Source organism: Pyrgilauda ruficollis, unplaced genomic scaffold (genome assembly GCF_017590135.1).
Source record: "Pyrgilauda ruficollis isolate IOZ18807 unplaced genomic scaffold, ASM1759013v1 scaffold203, whole genome shotgun sequence".
NCBI classification, from domain to species: Eukaryota; Metazoa; Chordata; class Aves; order Passeriformes; family Passeridae; genus Pyrgilauda; species Pyrgilauda ruficollis.
This window is the reverse complement of record NW_024519541.1, coordinates 702,760-726,221: the sequence shown is the minus strand read 5'-3', so window position 1 is coordinate 726,221 and position 23,462 is coordinate 702,760. Positions and strand designations below refer to the sequence as shown.

The following is a 23,462-nucleotide window of genomic DNA, read 5'->3' as shown; positions in this document are numbered from 1 at the left end:
TGGGAATAGTTCTTTATATTCTTTATAAGGGAATAAGTTTTAGGGATATGTTGCTAGTAACCGGATAGGTTGTTCTGATTCCATTTTCATTGTCTAAGAAGAACACCATATTTTTTGACTTTTCATAGACCTCTGACTAGGTTAGAATTAGTCTTTGATTGACCCAGTCAATTTTAGGCTGATGTACTTTGGACCAGATTAGCATAAGAGATCTGATAACCAGGATGCCTTGGCAAGAACAAACAGAGCTTTGAAAATTTCAAGAAGACTGAATCAGACAGGAAAGAAGATTGAATCAACTTCTGCAAGCAAGAGATGTTGCAAAATGTCGACATTTGTTTATGTGATGATGAACCCAATCATTGTAATAAAAAATTACTAGCCTTCCTAGAATAGTATATAAGCATATGTAGTCCAGAATAAATTTGGATTCTGACCACCAGTCAGTTGTCCCCATCTGTCTCTGTCGCCAATATAGGCTACTAAGCTTGACTAAGTGAATGTAAAGGAGAAAGTCACAGAGCTTAGGTGGTTCCTGTGTCAGCAGCCTCTCAGTAGTAGGGAGATTTATGTTGTCAAGTTTGTTTCTTCAGCTACCAGATTATGCTCACTCCAAAAGAAGATGAGAAGGTTGGTTCCCTAAATGGTGAAATAATTCTCCCTGTTGTTTGCGACTCTTTGGTATTACTGGGGTTTATTACAGAAAGTTTGATGAAACTGCATGCATTTAGTCTTGGGGAAAACAGAATAGTCTTTAGTCATCAGCATGTAGGCTTTTATCAAACTGAGATGGAAACTTAAAACACAGTAATTCCTGCTAATTCCAGTTTCATTTTTAGGCTGAACAAACCAAATGTCAAAGCTCCACCAGTAGGGAGGGAAATTTAATTTGATGTCCTCCCTTTTAGAGAGAAGCTAATTAAGAGGTTTCATCAGGATCAGAGCAGGCTGTAAAACAAGAAGAGTGTCATGAAAAGAGGCCAATCCTATCCTCTTAGTATTACTATTTGTGATTGGACTTGAATGAAATGTGTCAAATCTGTGTTCCTGGGTATCACATCAGTAATAGGTACTTCAGCTGCTGTACTTCTCTCCTGAAGCTAAAAACATAATCCAAATCATCTTGACTCCGTGGTCACAATTTGTGCATGGAACCAAATGTGATGTTGTCAGGTGAAAAAGGAGCAGAAGGTGCACCTGTAAATTGCTTTATTTAATTGTCTATCTAAATCCCTGGTCACTGATTTTGTGGAGGTTTAAACAGGTCAGTTATCCCTATTTTTCAGAATTTTTGGTCATGTTTTTCTTGGGATTCTTTTAATCTTTCCCCATTAGTTCAGCCTCTGCTCTCAATCCTTTTCTTGCATTTGAAGTACCTAGATAGCCTGGAGATGTGTTGTTTTTGTTTATCGCATCATTATTCTCTTAAAAGGTTTTTTTGCCTCAAGTGTCATTTATGCTGATTTTCTGCTAGTTTATTTTCAGATGCCAGCAGGTGTTTTGTAATAGCAAGCGCACAATCCTATAGCTTGCTTTTCTTTTTATTTGGTCTGCCTAGAAAATGGAATGACTGAATATCTCAGACAGGATTTTCTCCCCACAATATGTTTTACTTGAAGGGCATAGATTTGTATCTGTAAGATCGTCTACCTAAAATCTTGGCACTGAAGAAACTAGTGGTGTGCCAAGAAGATGATCAGTAGGAATGTTGCAGAGCTGCTATGTGCATAATAATGAAATGCCAGACAGTGAAGCAGTGGATATTTGTGGGGTTTAGTACAATGTTGTTGTATTGGTGTCAGTTTTCTCCGTGTATCAGTGGCATTTCTAGCTATATATATGCTGCCCTGAGTCTTTCTAGCATTTGATGCAGTTTCCTTACTTTCATTTTAATAACTTCCTTTGGATTAAAGGATTATACAATCTGTATATTTTGAAAATTCCTGTTAGGAAACACTATCCTAGAGTAGTCATCAGTCCCCTTTTCTTTTGCTTAGTTTGTAATTTTCAGACTTGCTGAAAATTTCTGCTAATGTCAATAAGAATACTGACATTTCTTATGCCACTTAACAGGGTTGCTGCTCCCAGCTGCTTTCCTTTTTTAATTCTGCTTCATACTCTATCTGACCTAATGGCCTTGTTTTTTCATCTGCATTTTGCTGATTTTGCTGTGGTTTGCTAAAAATTGGTTGGCATGCACTGCCAACTCACAATTTGCCTGTTGGGATTTCAAGAGCTTTGATGGGTTCCTTTCTGAGACTGCCATGCACTGGACTTTCGCATTCACAAAGAGGTCTTCCACAGGTCATTTCAGCATTTACAACTCTTTCTTGAAATGTAGGCAATAGATCAGAAAGTACCAAATTCCCTGCAATCCCTGTCTTCCCAAAGGACCATTAAAAAAGATTGCTTTTCTCCTCTGACCAATCTGCCAGTATTTGGATGGAGAATTTGCGACCTTAAGTGAAGCTCTTAGAAGGGATCTCATCCCAGGCAGTATCTCAAGCGTTCCTTATATACTTGCTCTTTTGGATCCTAATTATATTCAGAGTACATTCAAGATTTTTTCCACTAAAGCAATTAAACAATGCCTCTTTTCTTATCAAATGTGAGGTGTGTCACAAGGATGGATCCCCACTAAAGTTTATACACATATAAAGGTTATTTAAAAGAATAGTGGCTCACCCTGCAGTCACATTTGTAATAGAGTTGATTTTCTAAAGCTAAATATTCCAGGCCATTGAAGACAAAAGAAAGTCTTTGTTTTTTGCAAGAGTTACTCTAGGAGGATTTGTGTTGAGACCATCTTGGTTCCCCAAGATTTCATGGTGTCACTGTGCTCTCCTGTTGTTCATGAGCCTGTGCTATGTCACAATGGACACTGAGTTCTGCCTGCCAGGGCAAAATCCAAGTAGCACCTGGCTTCAAGGAGGCCCCGTTGTGTTTGCAGTTGACACTTGATTCCCAGAGCTTGCATTGTGTCACAGTGGTCTCCTGGGTGCCATGATGCCCTCCTGTGTCACAATGAACACTTGCTTCAATCAGATTCCATTGCGACACAGTGGCCTCCCAGGTGCTGTGAGACCTTGGTGTGCAATAATGGAGCCTTGTTTCTACTAAGCCTGGCAATGTCCTAGTAGCATCTGTGGCCCATGAGGCCTATCTTGGTCAAACTAGAGCCCTGTATCCGTGAGATTCCATTGTGCCATAGTAGTCTGTTGAGTTCTATGAGGCTGTGGTTTGTCGCAATGAACACTGAGTTTCACGTTCCCTGGCAGTACACAAGTGACACCTGTGTTCCATGAAGCCCCATGTTGTTCAAAACTGAAACCTTTTTCCCCAAGATATCTTGCATCACAGTGGTCTCCTGGGTTCCATGAGGACCTGCTGCAAAAGACTTCACTTGCGTCCATGAGATTCCACTGTCTAACAACGTTCTCCTGTGTTCCATTAAGCCCCAGCTGTGTCACAATGGACACTTGCTTGCACAAGCCTTGGAAACGTCCCACTGACACCTGGGTTCCATGAGGTCCTGCTGTGTTGACAACTTACTCTTTTTTTCCATGAGATTTCATTGCCTCACAATGGTTACCTTGGTTCCATGATGGCCCTCTGTGTCGCAAGAGAGGCTTGGTGTCTTGAGATTCCCTTGCGTCACAATGGCCTCCTGTGCTCCATTAGGCCTGGCTGTGTCATAATGGACATTTGGTTCCATGCACAGTGGCAATGTCCCAGCGGCGCCTGTGTCCCATGAGGCCGTGCTGTGTTACAAGTGACAGTTTGTTCCATTAGAATCCATGGAGCCACAATGGTCGCGGGTTCTGTGAGGCCTCACTGTTCTGAGAGTTGACACTTGGCTTCTCAGGATTCCATAGCTCTGCAATGTTCTCCTGGGTTCCATGAGGCCACGCTGTTTCACAACGGCTGTCAATGTGTTTGCAGGTCCCAGGGTGAGGGGAGAGATGAATCTGACCCCATATTTCTTAGAAGGCTGATAAAAATGCTATACTAAAGCTATACTAAACTATAGAGAGAAAGGAATACCTCAGAAGGCTAGAAAGGAATACATAATAAAAACTCGTGACAGACCAGAGTCCTGACACAGCTGGACTGGGATTGGTCATTAAGTAAAAACAATTCACATGCTGGGATAAAGAATTCTCCAAATGACATTCCAAAGTAGCAAAACAGGGAGAAGCTGAAGCTCCCCAGCTTCTCAGGAGAAAAAATCCTGGCAAAGGGATTTTTCATAAAAATATGGTGACAAATGGCCCCTTGCTTCCACGAGCCATGGCACGGTCCCAGTTGCCCCTGGGTTCCATGAGGCCATGCTGAGTTCACAACTGACAGTTCCATGAGATTCCATTGTGTCACAATGGACCCCATGTTTCTGCAAGGCAATGCTGTGTCACAATGGACACTGGAGTCACAATAGACGTTGAGTTCTGCCTGCCCTGGCAATATCCCAGTAGCACCTGGCTTCAAGGAGGCCCCATTGTGTTTGCAGTTGACACTTGGTTCCCAGAGATTGCAATGCACGACAGGGGTCTCCTGGATACCATGAGGCCTGCCTGTGTCACAATGAACTCTTGCTTCCATCAGATTGCTTTGTGACACAGCGGCCTCCCAGGTGCCATAAGGCCTTGGTGTGCAATAATGGAGCCTTGCTTCTACTAAACCTGGCAAGGTCCCAGAGTTACCTGTGTCTAACGAGGCCCACCTTGCCCACAGTAGAGCCTTGGATCTATGACACTCTACTGCATCACGAAATTCTCTTTAGTTTCATGAGAGCCTGATATCTTTATAATTGATGCTTGGTTTGCCACAATCCCATGGTGTCACTGTGCTCTCCTGTTGTTCATGAGCCTGTGCTATGTCACAATGGACACCAAGTTCCACCTGCCCTGCCAATATCCAAACAACACCTGGCTTCAAGGAGGCCCTGTTGTGTTTGCAGTTGACTCTTGATTCCCAGAGCTCACATTGTGTCACAGTGGTCTCCTGGGTGCCATGATGCCCTCCTGTGTCACAATGAACACTTGCTTCAATCAGATTCCATTGCGACACAGTGGCCTCCCAGGTGCCATGAGGCCTTGCTGCGCAATAATGGAGCCTTGTTTCTCCTAGGCCTGGCAATGTCCCAAGGCACCTTGGTCACTGTAGAGCCTTGGATCCATGAGGTTCCATTGTGTCACAATGGACACTGAGTTCCATGTGCCCTGGCATTATCCAAGTGGCACCTGTGTTCCACAAGGACCTGTGCTGTTCAAAATTGAAACTTTTTTCCCAAGATTCCTTGCATTACACTGCCTGGGTTCCATGAGGCCCCACTATAAAAGTGCTGACACTTGCTTCCATGAGATTCCATTGTGTAACAATGTTCTATTGTGTTCCATTAGGCCCAGCTGTTTCACAATGGACACTTGCTTGCACAAGCCTTTGAAATGTCAAATCGCCCCAAACAAAGCCAAGAGATACTTCTGAGACAAAGTCCAAGAAACGGGCATTTGCTTTATTCAGCACGCTGCATGCACAGGGATCATTCCTCCTAGCAGCACACACCCAAGATACACAGCAGATCACAATACATGTTTATACTTCATGCATATTTATTGCTTTCCTTAGAAAAGTTGTGGTTATGCAAACTATGTCTTAGAACTCATCATTATCATTAGCATATGCAAAACACAGGTGCGGTGCACCCTCGTCTCACTGAGGAAGGCTCTTAGCGCTCCGCTGATGAAGGCTGGATGTCTTCATCACCATGCCCATTTCACCTTTCTCCTCTAGGCATGTGCAGTCTCTTGTTAGCTGTTTCAGCAATTTTCTCACTGGTTTTAGCAAGTTTTGTTCCCTATTTCTTGCGAAGTTTCATCCTGTGTCTCTAGCTTGTGACTAGTATTTGACAGGTTCTATATTGGCTACAATGTATCTTATTCTTGCCCAAGTGTGCCTAGGCACAATGCTTTTAAACCTTTCAAGTCCTATTGGCACCTGACTTCCATGAGGCCCCGCTGTGTCACAACAGAGCCTTGGTGTCTTGAGATTCCATTGCATCACAATGGAATCTTGCGTTCTGTTAGACCTGACTGTGCCATAATGGGCACTTGCTTCCATGAGCAGTGCCACGGAGTCACAATGGTCATTTAGGTTCCATGAAGCCCTTCTCTTTTGGCAACTGACACTTTGTTCCATGGGATTCCATTGTCCCTCAATGTTCTCCTAGGTTCCAAGAGGTCCGGCTGTGTCACAATGGCCCCTTGCTTCCACGGGCCATGGCTAGGTCCTAGTTGCCCCTGGATTCCATTAGGCTGTGTTCACAACTGACACTTGGTTCCATGAGATTCCATTCCAATGGTCCCCATGTTTCCATCCGGCTGCACTGTGTCACAATGGACATTGGATTCTAAAGAGCTGGCAATGTCCCAGTGGCACCTGTGTCACATGAGCCCCTAATTTGTCCAAGTAGATGCTTGGATCCATGAGATTTCAGATTGTCACAGTGTTCTGCTGAGTTCCATGAGGCTGTGCTGTGTCACAATGGACCGTGAGTTCCTCATGCTGATGGCTAGGTGACAAGATAATGCTTGAGCTATGCAAAGGCTGTAGCTATGCAGAAAGTGTAGTTACTTTGGGACAGGGTATGTGAATGAAACACTTCTTAAAATCAGCAAATTTAGCAGCACAAGCTAACTGCAAAAGCTAACCAGTGGCTCTTTGAGCAGACAATCTTATAGAGCTTGCACAGAAAACAGAGGTGAAGAATTCAAACCCCAGGAAGACTTACAAGCTTTCATCCAAAGCGACCACCAGGAGCCTGATGATCACCTCATGCAGAAACCGTGCATGGCTACAAGGGCTTACATAATCATGTCATTAGTAAATACATTGCAATATGAAGGTTAGAAAAGTATCATATACACATTATGTAAAAAAGTATAAAATGTAGTACTGTGCAAAGAATGGACAAGTGAGTTTTTAGTGGAGTTATGCCTCTCACTGCTGGTGTTGATTAAACAAATACCTGCTCTGTAGGCCCTATACTATGGACTGTTTTCTTGCCTAGTTTTCAGGCATCAGTTTGTGACACTGTGGCAAGATGGGACTCTGCCTAGCTGCAGGATCATTAGTGTTGGGGACTCCCTTGGTGTGCCCCAAGAATTTCTTGGAGGGATTCCTGAGGGTGCTGTTCTACTGTAAAGCCAATTTAGAGCCTCCCATTTGCTATTGAAGAGCAGCTCAAACAGGACATAGCCCTTCTTGCTGAGATGCACCCAGAATGGCAGGCTCAGGGTCTTTAGGGAAGGTTAGAGTTGTTAGTGAAGTTGTGTTTTCCACTGCGTTATCTGCTTGCTTCAACATTGGTAGTTACCAGTTTCTGCTTGTGCATGAAATCAATGCTTCAATTTACTTCCTGACTCCCTAAGCTTATTTTGCTTTTTTTTAAACCAAAAGACAGTGAAAGGCAATTCAAAAATGTTCTGCAGCTGCTGAAATTATTCTTTACATCATGTCTTTACCAATGCTGAGGTAAATCATGCCGCTGCTTGTAGGAACTGGACTTCACCTTGACTGGACGGTGAGAGATGCTGTATCAGTCCCTGGATATTAACACTGTGGGAAAAGAAAAGATCTTTCAATTACAGTCTTTCTTAAAGAGATGCAGTATATAAAATGTTCCAGCTATATAAAGGGAGGACAACAGGAAGCAGCAGAAGTGGAGCAGGGACCCTGTGTGAGTCAGAAAAGGAAAAGAAAGAAGTGATGTAGTGGCTAAGGATCGACCCCTAGCCCCTCTCGCGGCAGGTCTAGTGCCTCCTGGAGCCTCCTGGTGCCTCTGCCTCATCTGAGATGCCACCCCAGCAGCCCAGCCCCGGCCAACTCCAGCACCCCCACCAGCACGTCCGGCCCCGCTACCCCCAGAGGAAAGAGGCTGCAGAACTGCGGACCCGCTCTCGGCCGTGTCCCGCCTCCCTACCTGCAGCTGCGCTCAACTGGGCTCGGCGGGATTAGGCTGGGTTCGGCTAGGCTCGGCTGGGCTGCTCTTGGTTCGTCTCCATTCGGCTTTGTTCGGTTGTGCTCCGCTGGGTTCGGCTAGGCTCTCGTTGGTTCGGCTCCATTCGGCTCGGTTCGGCTGTGCTCGGCACTGCTCAGTCCGCAGCCTCGGCTGGGCCCCGCCGGAGGCGAGGGCTTGGTGGGCACTGTGGCACCGGTGGACGTGGAGCGGGGGGTGCCCGGTAGGCGCCGGAGCTGTCCGGAGGCCTCTCAGGCCGCCCCCGACTCTGGAAAGGCGGCGTCTCGTGTTCTGGCCTGCGCTCTGCTCCCCACCCCGGGGCAGCCGAGCACTGCTCGCCGCTGGTGGCTGCGGCGGCGGCCGGGGGGCACCGGGGACGTGCGGTGGGAGTGGGGAACAATGAGTTCTTGCGGGCCGGACTCTAGGGGGTGGCTGGGATCCGCGGCAGCCGGGGCTTACTTCGCATCCGGTGCGGGTCGCGGGCCCCACGGCCTCTGCGGAGGAGCCTGGTGAGGAGGTGGGGGTGAGGAGGTTTGCCATCCGCGTGGCACGAGGCCCGTAAAGCTTCGGGGACCTCGGCACAGACAGCTGCAGGGCAGCGCAGCTGAAGACGAGCTGGCCGTCTGCTCCTGGTCTGTCCTCGGATCTTGCTCAAAAACACGGCGCTGTTGACACGGGAGACTCAGATCAGCCGCTCGCTGACTGGTAGAAGAGTTCTCTCTGCAAATGTCCCCTGGAAGAAAAACTGCATCTAATCTTTTCATACGACAGAAGGAGATGTGGTGAGGGGTTTTAGGAATTAACCTTTTACTCTCCTGCTTTCCTAGTCTGGCGTTCAGGGAGAGAGAGAGATGTCGTTGAAACCATTCACCTATCCATTGCCTGAAACAAGATTTCTACATGCTGGCAAGCATGTGTACAAATTTAAAATCCGGTATGGCAACTTCAACAGGTATGTGTGTTAAAGCCAAGAAGTCAGCCTGCTGTTTGTTGGCTGCATGTGGCAGTGAGTTAATACAAGACCTTAGAACACGAAACACAAGTGGATAGAAAGTTCACCCAGAACAATCCTTGTGAATAAGGGATGTTTTTAAGAGTAATAGATTAGGAATTAATCTGCCCGCTAAGTATTTTTTCCTGTTCAGTGGGAATTATGTTTTGTTGCTGTTTAAACTCTTACTTAAAATGTATCTTCATTGCGTCTTGACTGGAATGGTTCCGACTCTGTCTTTGTTTCACAGCTCTCCCAATTTCGGTCTTACTGAAAGCGCTGCCAAGGAGTCGGAGGTAAGAGCTGAGGCAGGTCCGTAGGACCTCAGATGGATGTTAGGCTGAACAAACCATATGCTTGTTATGGGACTGAGAACATTTTGTCAAATGTAGCATTTCAAGTGTGAGTAATGGGGAACTTCCATGGAGCGTCTGAGTGTAAAAAAAAAAAGACACAAATGAAAAGTGTTCCTCAACAGGCAGAATTTAGTGTAGAAGAGTCATGCTTTTGTTTGAAATATTCCAAAGAAGCTACTGACTGTTAAAATTGGACAAATGGAAACTCCTGTTTGTTGAGCTAGTCACACTCAGTTCCTGTCCGATTCCACTTCAGAGTCAATCTAGCAAGAGCTCTTTCCCAGGATTTCGGTCTCGAAACTGACCACCACTTTCAAGTTGTCAGGCTTGACTTAGCTGTTAATCCCTCTTGGTTTTGCAGGAGCTGTGGCAGTACTGGTGAGCTGGCTTGATGGAGGCTAATCTAATGCTAAATTGCACATGCTCTCCTTGCAACTGTGGAACCAATGAGTGTTCTTTTAATGATGCCATTGCTTTGTGTCCAAGCACAAACTGATTGTCACAATGGATGAGTTGTGTTGTTTTCTTCTTCCAGAAGAAGGCCCCTGCCATTACTAAGAAATTGAAATAAATATACTGCCTGCTTAAAAATGCTCCTTCCTATTACTTAATTTCTAAAAAATTAGTAGTAATAGGCAGTAATAGCCTTGAAAACCTTACTGAAGAAAATATGCTGATTTTAATTGATATGAAGAACTACAATTTTTTTTTTTTACTTTTGAAAATATTGAAAGGTATTACTAGAAAAAGTTTTGTGTTTGTAGAGGAGGAGTTTGTTGAGGCTTAACTGCAGTTGGCTTATAACTGATTTGGATCAATATTCAGGGAAAGAGGAGTAGGTAAATGCTGTGTGTGTTTTGCTGGAAAAATTAAATTACACTCCTTAAATTTAAAACTTCTTAATTAAAAGCACACCCCCATTTTCCATAGTAATTCTTCTATGTTAATTCAAGATTAAGGTACTCATTCACCTAAATTTCTATGAGTCTGTCAGTGCAGTGCACTCTAAAATGGTGGGAGGGAGTGGGGAGAAGGGGAGGAGGAAAAGCAGAATATGTAGAACCTGGTCTTCCATGACTTATGCAAACTGTAAAGTAATGTTCATTTTCCCCCAAGTCTTGAAAGTGTACTTGACAGTGGAATTGTGACTATGTTTTTAATATTTTTTCTTTGTTTATTTTTTGGCCTCTCCAGGAAGTGATTCGCGTAATCCTTGGAAATCTTGATGATTTACATCCATTTTCTACAGACCACTTCACCGTCTTTCCATGTATCCTTTCTTTCCTACTCATAAAAGAAAAGATTCAATGACTTGTATCTTTTGGGCGTAGCGTAAGTTAACATTTATGTGTAGGAGTGTGCAGATCTTTAGCTGGAGTAGAACTACTTCAATCTTTGCAGTTTGACATTGGCTGAAGGTATTGTGAACACCTCAGGTGTTGCCTTCACCAGAGAACTGGTGTGATGAGAGTGTTTTGCAGTGTTTTCATCCAAACAGCCCTGGGTTCCAGATTAGGTTTAGCCAGAGCAAACAAAGGTGTACATAAAGTGCCAGGAAGCCCACCTCATGCGCTTGGAAGCACAGCTGGTGCATTGTTCCCAAAGGTTCATGGAACATAAAACACTCCTTACAGGCCCAGTAATGCTGGGTTATGGGCAGGGAAGCTCACAGTGCTGTTCTTGTTCGATCCCTCAAGGTTAAATCACCATGAGCCTTTGGTGATGGAGGGTGGGAGCAAGTGTGAGTCTGTACTCATGTCTCCACAGAGGCGGCTGAGAGAAGCAAAAAGTACTTCACAAAGTGAGCTTTACAAGAAGCAGTAGTTGAGCTAAGATAATTGGAAGTCAAGACAGGCTTTCAAACACACAAAGCCTGCAGGATTGTCATCCAGTTATCCTGGTCCCCTCTTCAGTCCTTGAAGCCTAGAAACAATTGTGAAGCAAATGTCATTGGCGCCATAGTCACCTTAATGCACTCATGCCTCTCACTCCTCTGGGACCAGTCAGCAGATCTTTTCTGTCTTCCCTAAAGTTTGCAGAGGCATTGAGCTGCTGTCAGTCTGGCCTGCTGTCCACAGACAGTGCTGTAAATGCTGTGTGCAATTGCATAGCATAGTCATAGAGAAGCACAAGTTTTGAGGAGTGTTGTTTCCTGGGATTTCACTTTTGATACAGAAGTGCTGAGGCATTTGAGATTGGCTTATTCTAGCTAGCAGCTGTACTACAGGCTCCTCCTCTTTCTAGGTGTTTTATCATCAGGATGCATAAGTGGCCTTCCATTTTTTTTCTTCTAGTTTGTGCAGCTGGAATTGCACAAGAATTTAGACCTGTCTGCTACCTATTTTGCAGATTTTTAATTTAAAGCAGCAATAACTTGATAAAAGAGATGGTAACTGTTAATATTTCTGTTGCAGTTGCTGTGTGTATTGGGTTGAGAAGTTACTCTCCTGAGGCTTTTATTGAAAAGTAATTTAGTTAAATGTTAGCGTTTTCTGGTCCTAAATGTGTGTCAGTTTTTGGATCAGCTCTGGCATCACTTCCTGTGATTCTGAGTACGCAGGAGTAATTAATACCTCTGAGGTGTTCCCCTCCTGTCTTAGAAGACTGCATTATGCCTCTTAATAGCAGGGAGGAACGAGGCCATCCTCTTTCTCTCTCTGAAGCAGGTACATACGACAGCAACTTACTCATGTTGGAGTCAAGAAGATAAGGTAGCCAAGAGCATCGTTATACAGAGACACCCAATCCAACCAACATTATTAGTTTGCTCTAAAGCTCAACCAGTTCTGTCTGTGTGTTGAAGAGTGTTTGGTTTACAGACTTGTATTTCTAGAACTTATAAGTCCATCCACGTGCTCAGCCAGCACTGGGCCTGGAAGAGAACTGTGAGCTCACAGGCCTGGCATGAGGAGTTGTCTTACAGTTGGTGTGTTGGGCTCCTCCCTGTAGAGTTATAGAGTGTCTTTGTTAATCACCAATGATGAGTCCCTCAAGAAAAATCAGGGAATTTCAGTCCTTAAAGGAACTGATCATATCAATGCTTCATCATCTTCTGTCCCTGAGATGTTTGTTTCTGCTAGCAAATGAGGACTAACAGTATTCATTTTACCTGTTTCTCTCTGAAATCAGAGGTGTGTGAGGAGACTTATGTCCAGCACCATTAGACATTCCAGGCAGAAGCTCCTGGATGTCAGGACTGCACTCACATGAAGGAATGGCTGTAACCGTGGTGGTTGCTATGTCAATTATCTTTTCCCCCCCCCCATTTTTAACTGTAAATTCAATGATGCTGCTTCTATGAATCAAAATCCTTTTTAATTTTTAAATAAAATTTTAAAATAATTCCTTTTTAATTAGGAAGACTGTTGAAGGGTTTTTTTATTTATAGGTTTGGAAGAGCCTGGCATGTTTTTTTGCAGGAGGGTGTCAGTACTGAAGGCAAGCACAGTTAAGGGAACAGACCACTATTAATAGGGGTGACTGATGGGGCAGTGTGGATAAATAAACCTGGATAAGTGTTTCCTGGTGCAGTTTCACAAGTTCATGGTAACAGGTTGTTTTTGCTCCCGTGTGCACATGCACACAGTGCAGTGTGCTGTGACTTTTGAAGCTTTAGAAGATATTGTTAGGACTCGTGCTCCTTTGAAATGTTAGTGTATGTTTTCAAGTCTTACCATTCTTCTCAGATTTGAGTAAATGGGAGCAAGTATCAAAGATGAAATTCAAACATGAGAATGTCCATCTTGTGCCTTATCCCTACATTTGTACGTTGTATCTAGAATTGATCTCATTTCAGCGAAACATATCTTGTGGTAAGTCACTGTGATTATGTTTGGGTAATTTCTGTAAACATCTATGATCTATGTCTTGCTTTTCTCTTTTCCTTTGCCTACTGTATCTGAATAAGAGAGAGCAAAACTGCATGTGGGATGCCTGTACCGTAAATTTGAAATAGTGCTTAACAGGGTGTTCCTTACTGTCTCATACTGCTTTTCTAAAATTTTCTAAAATTCCAACCACCAGTGACTCTTTAGCTGGTATTTTCATGAAGCTATGCCCAGTGGCTCCCAACCTTCATTTTTTAATGTCACTCAGTGGGCTGGAGCCAGCACATCCATGTATATGGGACACATGTTTTTCTTCCTTGTGCATGGCGACATTTGTTGACATAGAACATCACACTCTTTGTTGAAATAATTGACTTTTGTAAAAAAAAAAAAAAAAAAACCACAACAACAAACCAGTAATCATGGTAATAATGTCTTTTATATAATAAGCAAACATTTTCACCTCAATAGTGTCTCATTTTCCAAGTTTTCTATGAATTCTCTGAACAACCTCAAGCCACAGCTAAGGCCTCTGTGGGACTCTACATTTAAACTCCCCTGTTGTGAAAACTGAGTATTCATACTGTTTCCTGTTGTGATTATCAGGCTCTGGAAAAACTTACTGTTTTTCTTTCATGACTGCCTAGCAGATCATGGGATGTTTGTAAGATGGCCAACTAGTAATTTCTTAGTCTCACCTATTTGCATTTCCTATCAAACATCCCATGTTTGGATGTAAAGACTTCTAACCATGGAGAGTTCGCTCATTTCCCTGCACACCTGCTGCAGTATTTAATTGCCTTATCCAGATAGTTATACAGCATTGGTATTCTGAAATTAGGAACAGTGTAAGGCACTGTTACTTTCAGACTTAAGTCTCAAATTTCTCTTGGTGGGGATTTTTCTTCAGGGAAATATGTGTGAATCCCATACATCCTACAGCTGGACAGTATTCTCTAGAGGCTGTGTTCCAGATGTCCTTGCATCTTCCATCTGGTGCCCAAAGCACAGTGAGATGCTAACTGTTCTTCAGGCCCTTCTCTTCTGAAGATGCCTTTGACTTCTTTAAGACAAGTAATTGTCCCATCCCATTGATACCTGGTGTTCATAGCCAGGAATTCTGGTTCAGAAAGAGCTGGATTTGAATGTTTTCTATTTCAGTGTATCATATGCAGGTCCAGACTGTTTCACAGTAATTTATCTTGCTCTTGGAAGAGAAATTGCAGTGCAAAAATGTATTTTTCAATTGCTTAAAAGAAGTTGAGTCTAACTATTCACCAAGTTTTATACCTCTGTTGCAGGTAAAGAAGTAAACAAGGGCAGTGATGAGCTTGTAAGTTGTGCATTTGGTTTTGTTTTGTTGTTTAATTTATGTTCTAAGTATTCTTGAGAAGCAGAATATATGCCCTTAGGCAGTGCTAGAGTTCTCCTACCACTAGGAGTTAGGCAGTGTAAAGTGGCACCAAATTCTCACCTAGAACCCTCCAAAGGGAGAGGCGTTCTTCTGGCAGTTCTGCTGGGCTTGGAAAGCAGTCCTGTATCAGGACCTAAGAGCCTGCTGCCTTCAGTTCCATGGATTTTCTGCAGGCCTGACTGAGTGAGCTGTCCAGTGTTTTCATCACTGGAGGTTGTGAGGTTTCATCAGTGAGGATGATATTACTGAATACTTAAGTAGTTCCGTAGGTAGTGTGTCATAAACAGCAAAGTTATGCTTATTTGAGAAGTTTTTGTGTAATGAGAGCTCAGGATAGATTTATTTTCAATATAGGTAAGTGTCTGAAGTGAATTAATGAAGAATAATTCAAATCCAAATTCCCCCAAGGAAGTGTCCAAATTCCCCTAAGGAATTTTTTCTGTCTCTGCAATCCTGCTATTTACATTCCTTGGCAATCCTCTGAAAATGGAGGAAATAGGATGTCCTAGAAAGAAATACTTTGTTTAACACTGTTCAGCATAATTGTCTGGCTGACCTCCCAGTGCTTGTTTTAGTCCTGAATCCTTTTTTTGTTTTCAGAGTATAAGCAGGAACAATTTTTGCAAAATATGAATGTAACTAAGAATTTTGTTCTAAAATAGAAAAGTCAAAATCAATTGTTACCAATACCAAATTTGCAATGCTTTGAAGGTCAGGAGAAGAAATGAAATGTCAGAAAGCACTGCAATGAAAGAAGCAGTGAAGAGGAGAAGAGTGGAAGTCAGAGATGATACCTCATGCCCACAGTCCTGTATGGACGGGTAAGTTGACTCCAAAAGAGTCTCCCAGGACACATACTAATATTTTTAATGTCTCTTGTACCTTCTTCATGCTTCATTTCTGTGCAATCCTTTACCCCATTTTCCTTCTTCCTTTTCTTCCATGGCTAGCAGAATCTAAGCATCATTGCTCATATTGGGAAAAAAGTGGTCCTGTACTTTCCAAGTTCCCATACTATTGACCAGAGCTCTGCCTAAATCCTCTGCGTTCACAGCACCTTTTGAGTCTCAGTGAGGTGATAGCTTAGCAGCCAGACAGAACAGTGCACTGGCTTGCACACCTGAGTCCAGGACAGCAAGGGAAGAACTGGAACCAGTTTTCCACCTGCCTCCCAGCCTGCTCCGTTGAGCCAGCTGATAAATGCTGATAAATGCTGCCCTCTTGGCTTGAGGCTGATGGCAAGATGCCTTGGAACTTGCTCTTTTCTAAATGCTTTAAAGTTTCATGAAATTGCACATGAGAATACATGAGTATTCACACAACTTCGCCATATGTTTCTTCGGTAGCTAGACTTCTCATGGTGATTCCCAAGTAGATCTCTGTCTCTGAATTTTACAGAATGGTTGAGGTTGGACAGGTCCTTTGATATCATCAAGTTCAGACCCCTCCTGCTCAAGCAGGGTCACCCAAAGCAAGTTCTCTCAGGTCTTGAGTAGACTCTGAGGGTGGAACCACCACAACTGTGGAGAGCCACTTGCAGTGTATGACCACAGTTCTAGTCAAAAAGATTTTTCTTGTATTCAAATTTAATTTCATCTTTTGCAATCTGTGCCCTTTGCCTCTTGTCCTGCAGAAGACAAGAGGGTTGAGGAGAAACTGACTCTCTGTTCTCCATTTCCTCCCATCAGGTGTATATTGGTAAGATCCCATCCAAGCTTTCTCCAGACTAAACAGCCTCATCTCTCAAAGCTTCTCCACTTGAAAAAAGTTTGCCAATCCCATCATCATATTTGCACGTGGCCCTTTGCTGTGAGTCCCAGTCAGGTACTGGGATTTCCAGCCCATACTGAGGCTGAGGGGCCTCAGAAGCCTTGAGCAGAGGGGAGAGATCACTGCTTGGAGGGCAGTGGTTTGGCAGAGCTCTTCCTAATTCAGCTCAGGGTGAATCACTCAGCTCAGCTGAATCACCCTTCCACATGAGGGTATAAGGCTGGCTCTTGGCTAACCTTGTGCTTAGTTCTTGACTACCTCTCAGATACCTAGTGTTACTTACAGGCTGGCAAGCTTCTTTCTTCTTTGAGTTTATTTTTTTAAAAGAAGAAAATCTATACCTATGCTGAATCCTCACAAGTTTGTGGCAAACAGTCCTGTATCCATCAGTGATCAGAAGTGTTTATGCCCACCTTTCCCCTCCCATGTACAGACTATATCCAATCATCTACCTTGGTGCCTTATATCCTACCCAAATCTCAAGTGTGTTTCATGCAGAGATATTAACAAAGTCTGAAGTCAGTTCTTTTCCTGCTCATGCAAATGTACTCCTTTAATCCCACCCCTATCCCCCTGGCCTGTTTCTACTCACAGTACAACTGTTGGCTATGAGGGAGGAATGAGCCCAGGATTCAGAATGCTTTTTTATTTCTTTTAGGCAAAGACACAAGTTGTAGATTAATAAAATACAAGGTCAGAAAGGGCTATTTCATGATCCAGTCTGGCAGTTCTCTCTTGCCACAGCAGCTATGGTTAGAACAACCCGTAATTCTTAAGTGTATGCTTGAATTCAAAATCAAATTGGCGAGCACTAGCTTCAAGCCTTCTGTCATTTTTTTCCAGTTACACTGTTAGACTGAAGAGCTCATTCAGGCTGAGCATCTTCCCTGCCCCAGGAAGGAGTGTGTCTGCTGTAATGAGACCAGCTCTTTGTCTTCTTTCTGGAAAAGCTCCTTTGCACCCAAATCTTGGGGGATTTGGGTTTTCTTGGGGTGCTACTGAGTGTTGAGAAATCAGAATCACCAAGTGGCACTCCCAGTGATTCAGTGATTCTGATCACCTCAAGTGAAGCCAAGATGGTTTTCCTGCACATACATCCCTTCATACCTCCCCATATGGAGTTTCCTCTGGCATTTTAATGCTCCATGACCAAGTCTTGCAAGATCTGTCTGTGGTTCTTTGCTACCTGCCCTTGTAACCTTGTAGGATTCACAAACTTTCTCAGCTATCTGCTCATCCCCCTTTTCATGTAACACTTTTTCTCTTTAACTGCTTGTTTATCATTGTAGAAAAGCAGAATGAGTGCCTATTTTCATTTTTAAGGAGGACTTTGAAACATGAATACAAATATAGATTAAGGGTATATTCTTGTTGAGTAGAGTCCTACTAAAGTCCTGGTTTCTGGTGAAGTAGTTGGAGTGGCTGCTTCCTTTTTGTGACTTTTTGTAAACTCAGTTTTTACTTACTTTTCTTTAGAACTGGAGCTTACTGTGTTCACCACATGAGTAAAGCAGAGCAAGGATTTGAAAAGGTAAGCTACACAATATTCAGGAAGAGACAACAGCACCTATTTAGTCCTGGACCCTTATAGTGGCAAGCATAAAAATGCCTGCAGGTAATTTGTCCCCTTTTCCCTGCATCACCCTCATCATTTTTGACTCCTCAAAGGGACCAGATTTAGCAAAGGGATGAGTTATATTTTTTCGAGATGACACAAACTTTTCTGATTGTCAAGCTACAAGCTCGGGGGTAAGCTCAGCCTCTGAGAGGTGAGGCTGAGGGATGCCCTGCCTTTTCTCCAGGACTCCAGTCCTCTGTCATCTCACATGCCCCTTTATGGAGAACTCCACAAAGGGCCAACAGTGAGTGCTGGCATCTTGTCACTGGTTTTGTTGTGACCATGTGCCACTTCCCACCAGTGTCCCTCTCTCTGCTGATGGCCGTGCAGGCATCACCCTGTTCCTGAAACAGTGCCATGCCTTTTCTCACTATGCCACCAGAAGGCAAATTCATGACAGGATTGTTCCAGAGGGATTGGCCGTTGCTCTCTGTTCTCCAAAGACCTTGTTAGGAGGAGAAGATTCTTTTTCTTCTAGCCCACAGGCTCCAAGCCTGCTCAGATAGAACTGCTCTTAGTCACACCCTAACGCCTGTGTTCTCCCGGATGTTGCACATCCTCCCAAATGCACTTCATATATTTTCTAGATACCCATTCTAAATTTAATTCAAATCCCTACCACACTATCACCTTCCTGGCTTTTTCCCCCTCTCTAACCTTTTGGAAGAGAGTTTTTTTCAAGGAGGCAAACACATTTCTCTTGGGTTTGCTCACAAAGGAAGCCCAAAACATTCTTTCAGAAGAGGGTTTTTTGACAGGTTTGTTGGATTTGCAGGATAGGAAGAAGACTGCCTAGTAACTCCTTGGGAGCATTCAGTAAAGAATAACTTACCTAAAACAAGCAGCTTTATTTGTCTCTAAAACTTGTATCCATTTTTTTCCCCCTCTGCTCATCTTTGCAGTATAAGTGACAGGTCTCTACACATGCCCTCTCTGGCTTCTTTCCTCAGGTACTCCAAACACTGTTGGTGAGATAAGGATAATTTTCTAAAAGATGCTTTTTTATTCTCCACTTTGCTATAATCAATGTCTCCAGAATTCCTCTGTTGTTTGTACAGTTTTCAAGACATTAGAGTCCTTGAATGCTGGAGCTCCAGGTTAGCAGCTTGGACCCTGAGAAACAGTATGACATGTGGCAGAGGTTACTCTAAGTTCTTCTTGTGTTAACTAATGTGGGAGGGCATGTCTTGAGCACTTTCCAGGTAATCTGTAACTGTGATGCAAAAATAACTCAGCAAATACCAACTCAGGTGAGAAGAACCTTCTCTGGAACAGCTGCTTGTGACATCATGACTTGTCCTCGAAATTGCATTAGTTAAGGCACTGTTAAACTGAGAGGGTTGTCTGGACACAGACTGTTCAGTTGATGAACACCAGATCAGGTGTCACAAGTACTGTGTGAAATCATGGGCAGAAGTCCTCTTATTAAGTCCTAATATGCATTTTTAGAGACGAAAACCAAATATTTCTGTGACATGCTTTCCACTTGGGTTTTGTTTGGTTTTTTTCTTTTAATTCAGGATGAGAAGAAAGATTAGGTTTAGGATAAAAATATGTCAGTAGATCCTGTTTTTTATTCGAGTTTTTCTGGTTGTTCTTCCAAGGCTCTTTCTCAGTTTAACAACAGTGTATGGCTTTGGTTTCAAATCCACCTGGTATTTTATAATGCTTCTCAAATGGGAAGGGTTTCATTAAACAGGAAGGAAATCTGTCTACGTAGTACATGTGGGATTGACTTAGGGATGTTGGATTCAGAATGAGGAGCAAAGAAGTGCCACAGGCACATGACTGTTCAATGGATTGCATTTTCAGCTGTCGTCCAAATGTCTCCCAGGCCTGTGATGGTGACATCTGGTCAGGATGAATGTGGTTAAACCTGCACTCTTTTCACTTACACAGTGCACCAGTGAGAGTCAAAAGAAAGAAAGAGACTCAGCCTGTCGCTCCAGAGAATTTTCCTAACTTAGTTAATGCTCTCAGACTAAACTGCAAAGATCTCAGGCCATGAGAGGTTTGGAATTTTGTTTGGAATTAACCTGAGCTTAGATGTGGCGTTTGAGGGTATGGTTTAGTGATGGCCTTGGCAGTGCCCAGTTAGCAGCTGGACTCAGTCTTACAGGGCTTTTCCAACCTAAATGGTTCTGAGATTAGTGCAAGGGAAACACCATTAGGACCTGTCATTGTTTTAGGGTTTACTCTCTTTTAGAAGCTTACCTGCTGATTTTGCTGTGTTTCTATATGCTTATTTTGTTTTGTGTGGTACTTTGTTGATCACCTTCCTAATGGGTATTGATCACCTTCCTAATGGGTATTCCTGGCCCACCTCTTGCTTCTGGAATTTTTCATTTTTGTCCCTTCCAAATTAAGTCTGTGTCCCAGGACTACGTCTTAGAAGGATGAATGTCCAGGGGCTGCACTGTCCAGGGACTGTCATTTCCCACAGTTCTTCTGTTCATGTTTTTTGAAATCTCTGCCTATTCCATAGCTACTATTACTTCACTATCTGGTATGCTTAAATCTTCTAAATAAATTACAGCTTTATGTTATGTCCTGATGAAGGAGGTGTAAAAATACCTTGGTGAAGAAAGTCCTCATTGTAACAGAAAAAAAATCCCCAAATGAAACTACACAACAAAGAGTGTAGACCTTGCTTTTTAATACTTTTAGGAAGCAAGCTAACAAAAATCTCTGTACAATAGAGTTTAGCATTATGTAACAGTTCTTGGGTTCCTTTTCCTTTTAGAATTCCTCCAAAGCAAATGAGCTTGAGTTCAGCCCAGCATCCCTTACTAAAGACTGTGACCAACTGAGTTTCTGTGAGTAAGGAATTCCTGGTTTCCACTGAGTTTCATTCCCCTGGATGTGCAGGGAGTGTGTAGAGAGCGAGGTTGTGGTTTTGTTCTTGCTGCTGTTTCTTACAGGGGGGCCTGTGGAATTTGGCCATGAACAAAAAAGAGTAGCCAGTGAGGCCAAGAGTGCAGTGCAGCTGCTGCAGCAAATGGACCAAACAGGGAAAAAAGGAAACATGAAGTCAGAAGGAAGAGGTCTCTCACAGTTCTGGAGAAGGTACTAATCCTACACTGATGAGCAGAGGTAGTCCTGGCTCTGTCCAAGCCTGTGTCAAAGGCTGATTCTGGCAGTGCCAGGTTGTTCTCCATAATTTTGAAGGATGGAGACATCTTTTCTGTGGTTAAACCAAAGTCTCCCAAGACAAAAAAAAAGGGATGTCATTTTATCTCATGCTAAGGGGCAGCGTTACCACTGAATGTTTCTCTTCAGAGCTGTCTTTGGGAAAAACTCCTGATGAGAGAGAGTCACTGAACCTCCATCACAGCCCTTATACAATTTGGCTTTTCTCAGCTGAGAAATGCCAGCTAAAAGGGTCTTCCCAGATGGATCTTCAGCCCCATGAAGCTGCATGTGACCTTTATTTGGCCATTGAGCAAATCTGGACTTAGACTCCCAAAGGCACTATTTAAAATGGAAATCAGTGTCACTGTTCAGACACCTGCTGGCTGGCCAAAGGAGTTCTCTCATGCTGCCGAGGCTGGATCCTGTGAGTGCCATCCATCACTGCACAGAACCAGGTGGATATTGGCAGCTGCTGGTTTTTGGTTTTGGGTTGTTTTTTTTTTTAAATAAAACTCCTTGTTAATTGTCATGTGTGCTGTTCCTTTAATGACTGAGACCAGACCATTACTGCACAAGTTATTCATTGTTTCCTCTATTTTTTTCAGTTTCCCTCTGTTTTGTTGTTTTGTTTTGTTGTTTACTGGCATTGTGTCCTTCTGTTGGACAGAAATTAGCTTTTTTTCCCAATATTCAGAGAAGTATTTTAAGTCTAATGTGCTCTTCTTGTTGTTACTGTTTCCCCAGCATCATCTTTTCGCCACTACAACATCTTTTTGGTGGAAAAAACTGACCTGGAAGTACTAATTGTTGAGGAAAGGTAGATTTGTAGTATGACTGTTGGGTTGTAGTGTTTCTTCTGTAATTCAGCTTTTCACATTGCTTGTCTCAGCTATTAAATGCTTTAAATTAAATTCTACTTTGCTAATGTTTTCAAAGTAACATTCTGAAGATGTTGGGTTAGAACAACATATGGGGTTTTTCTTCACATCTTAGAGGTTTTGGAATAGAGCAAGAAACTTTAAGATTTTGATGCTTAAGTGTCATAAATTGTGAGTTTCACATTATGTGGTATTCTAATAAAACAAGCATCAGTTTGGAACTGTGTGTTATTTTAGTCAGACTTACCCATGTAGAAGATACTCTTTCCCTCAAAGAAGCAGCAGAGGTTTCTAGTATTAGATGGACTTCAGTACTATGCTTCACAGCTTTACAAAGGTCAAAATGAAACATTTTGCATTAGATATTGCCACTACACTACAGCTTGGATAATTATTTATGCATTCAATATGTAATGGGATGAGGTTGGAATTGAAGATTTCAGACATGCCAAGGCCACGCTCAGGCAGCTTTTTGTTTCCATGTATGCTTTTTAAATGATCTGTCATTCTTGAACGACCCTCTGAGCTGGGCAGCTGGCTATAGGTGACTCTGCTCTGGCAATGGCTTGGGCCCAATGGCCTCCAGAGTTTTCTGCCACCCTTGGCCATAGTGTGATATGAGGAAGTGTTTCCTGAGAGAGTTTCTTTTCCTTGTTAAACCGTCTGTGTCTTGACCCATGAGTGTTTTCTCACATTTGCCTTTGTGACTCTCTCTCCTGTCCCCCTGAAGGAGTGGGAGTGGGCAGCAGGATGGGGGGTCACCTGCCAGCCAAGGCCACCCCCTCCCACCCCTGAAGGGACTGCAGTCTGCAGAGAAGCCAGGTGGGAGCACTGGCAAAGCAAGAGCCCCACTGTACACAGAGCCTGTACCCTGCACTTGGCTAGTGGCACTGAGTGTGACTTGAAGCTGTAATGGGCAGGAGGAGAGAAGTCTGAAGGAAAGCTGAGCCTTTGAAAGGCAGGAAGGAAGACTGGCCCACTTCAAATAAGCATGAGTCCTGGGTAACCCAAGGTGTTATTGTAGTCCATATCTATCTGTGCCCAAACTTGTTATTGTCTCTTTAAGATCCAGTGCCATGGATGGAAGTTGACACACAAGGGACAGGGGTTGCTGGGGTTCCTTTTCAAAGTCAGGGGTCTCTCAGGCAGATCCCTCTTGCCTTGTTATCTTTGTTCAGGGCAGAATCTTTGGGGGTTTTGTGCCAGTTTTCTTTTCCCCCCTCCCTTTTGTTCCCCTATTGCATCTTGGCCTGCCTCAAGGCAAATTCCAGAAGTGCCTGTCAGCAGCCCTGTTCCAGAAGGAAAACTGTGGCCCTGCTCCAGTCTGAGTTGCCCATAGCTTGCCAGCAGTGGCCAGCTGAGGCAAAGGCACCAAGTCACCCCAGCCCAGCTGCTTTGCCTTGCTGTCGTCTGCCACAATGAAGGCAAAGTCTCTCCATGAGTTCTAGCTGTTTGCTGAGTA

General features: G+C 43.5%; 1 protein-coding gene across 1 annotated transcript; it reads left to right on the top strand.

Annotated features, from left to right (window-relative positions):
- The first annotated feature begins 8,865 nt into the window (after positions 1 to 8,865).
- On the top strand, positions 8,866 to 21,912 carry MAJIN (membrane anchored junction protein). Its single transcript, XM_041467238.1, has 10 exons — positions 8,866 to 8,966; positions 9,256 to 9,301; positions 10,556 to 10,631; positions 13,048 to 13,173; positions 14,490 to 14,521; positions 15,314 to 15,423; positions 17,849 to 17,903; positions 20,734 to 20,806; positions 20,912 to 21,056; positions 21,867 to 21,912. Exons 1-10 carry the CDS (start codon positions 8,866 to 8,868, stop codon positions 21,910 to 21,912), a joined length of 810 nt encoding a protein of 269 aa, XP_041323172.1.
- The last annotated feature ends 1,550 nt before the right edge of the window (positions 21,913 to 23,462 follow it).

What these genes read in the sequence shown, in the direction of transcription:
- MAJIN (XM_041467238.1), top strand. Translation starts at nt 8,866, where the DNA reads ATGTCGTTGAAACCATTCACCTATCCATTGCCTGAAACAAGATTTCTA. An exon ending in TCAGCGAAACATATCTTGTG is followed by an intron (nt 13,174 to 14,489) that starts GTAAGTCACTGT and finishes CCTCTGTTGCAG; the next exon opens with GTAAAGAAGTAAACAAGGGC. An exon ending in ACAAGGGCAGTGATGAGCTT is followed by an intron (nt 14,522 to 15,313) that starts GTAAGTTGTGCA and finishes AATGCTTTGAAG; the next exon opens with GTCAGGAGAAGAAATGAAAT.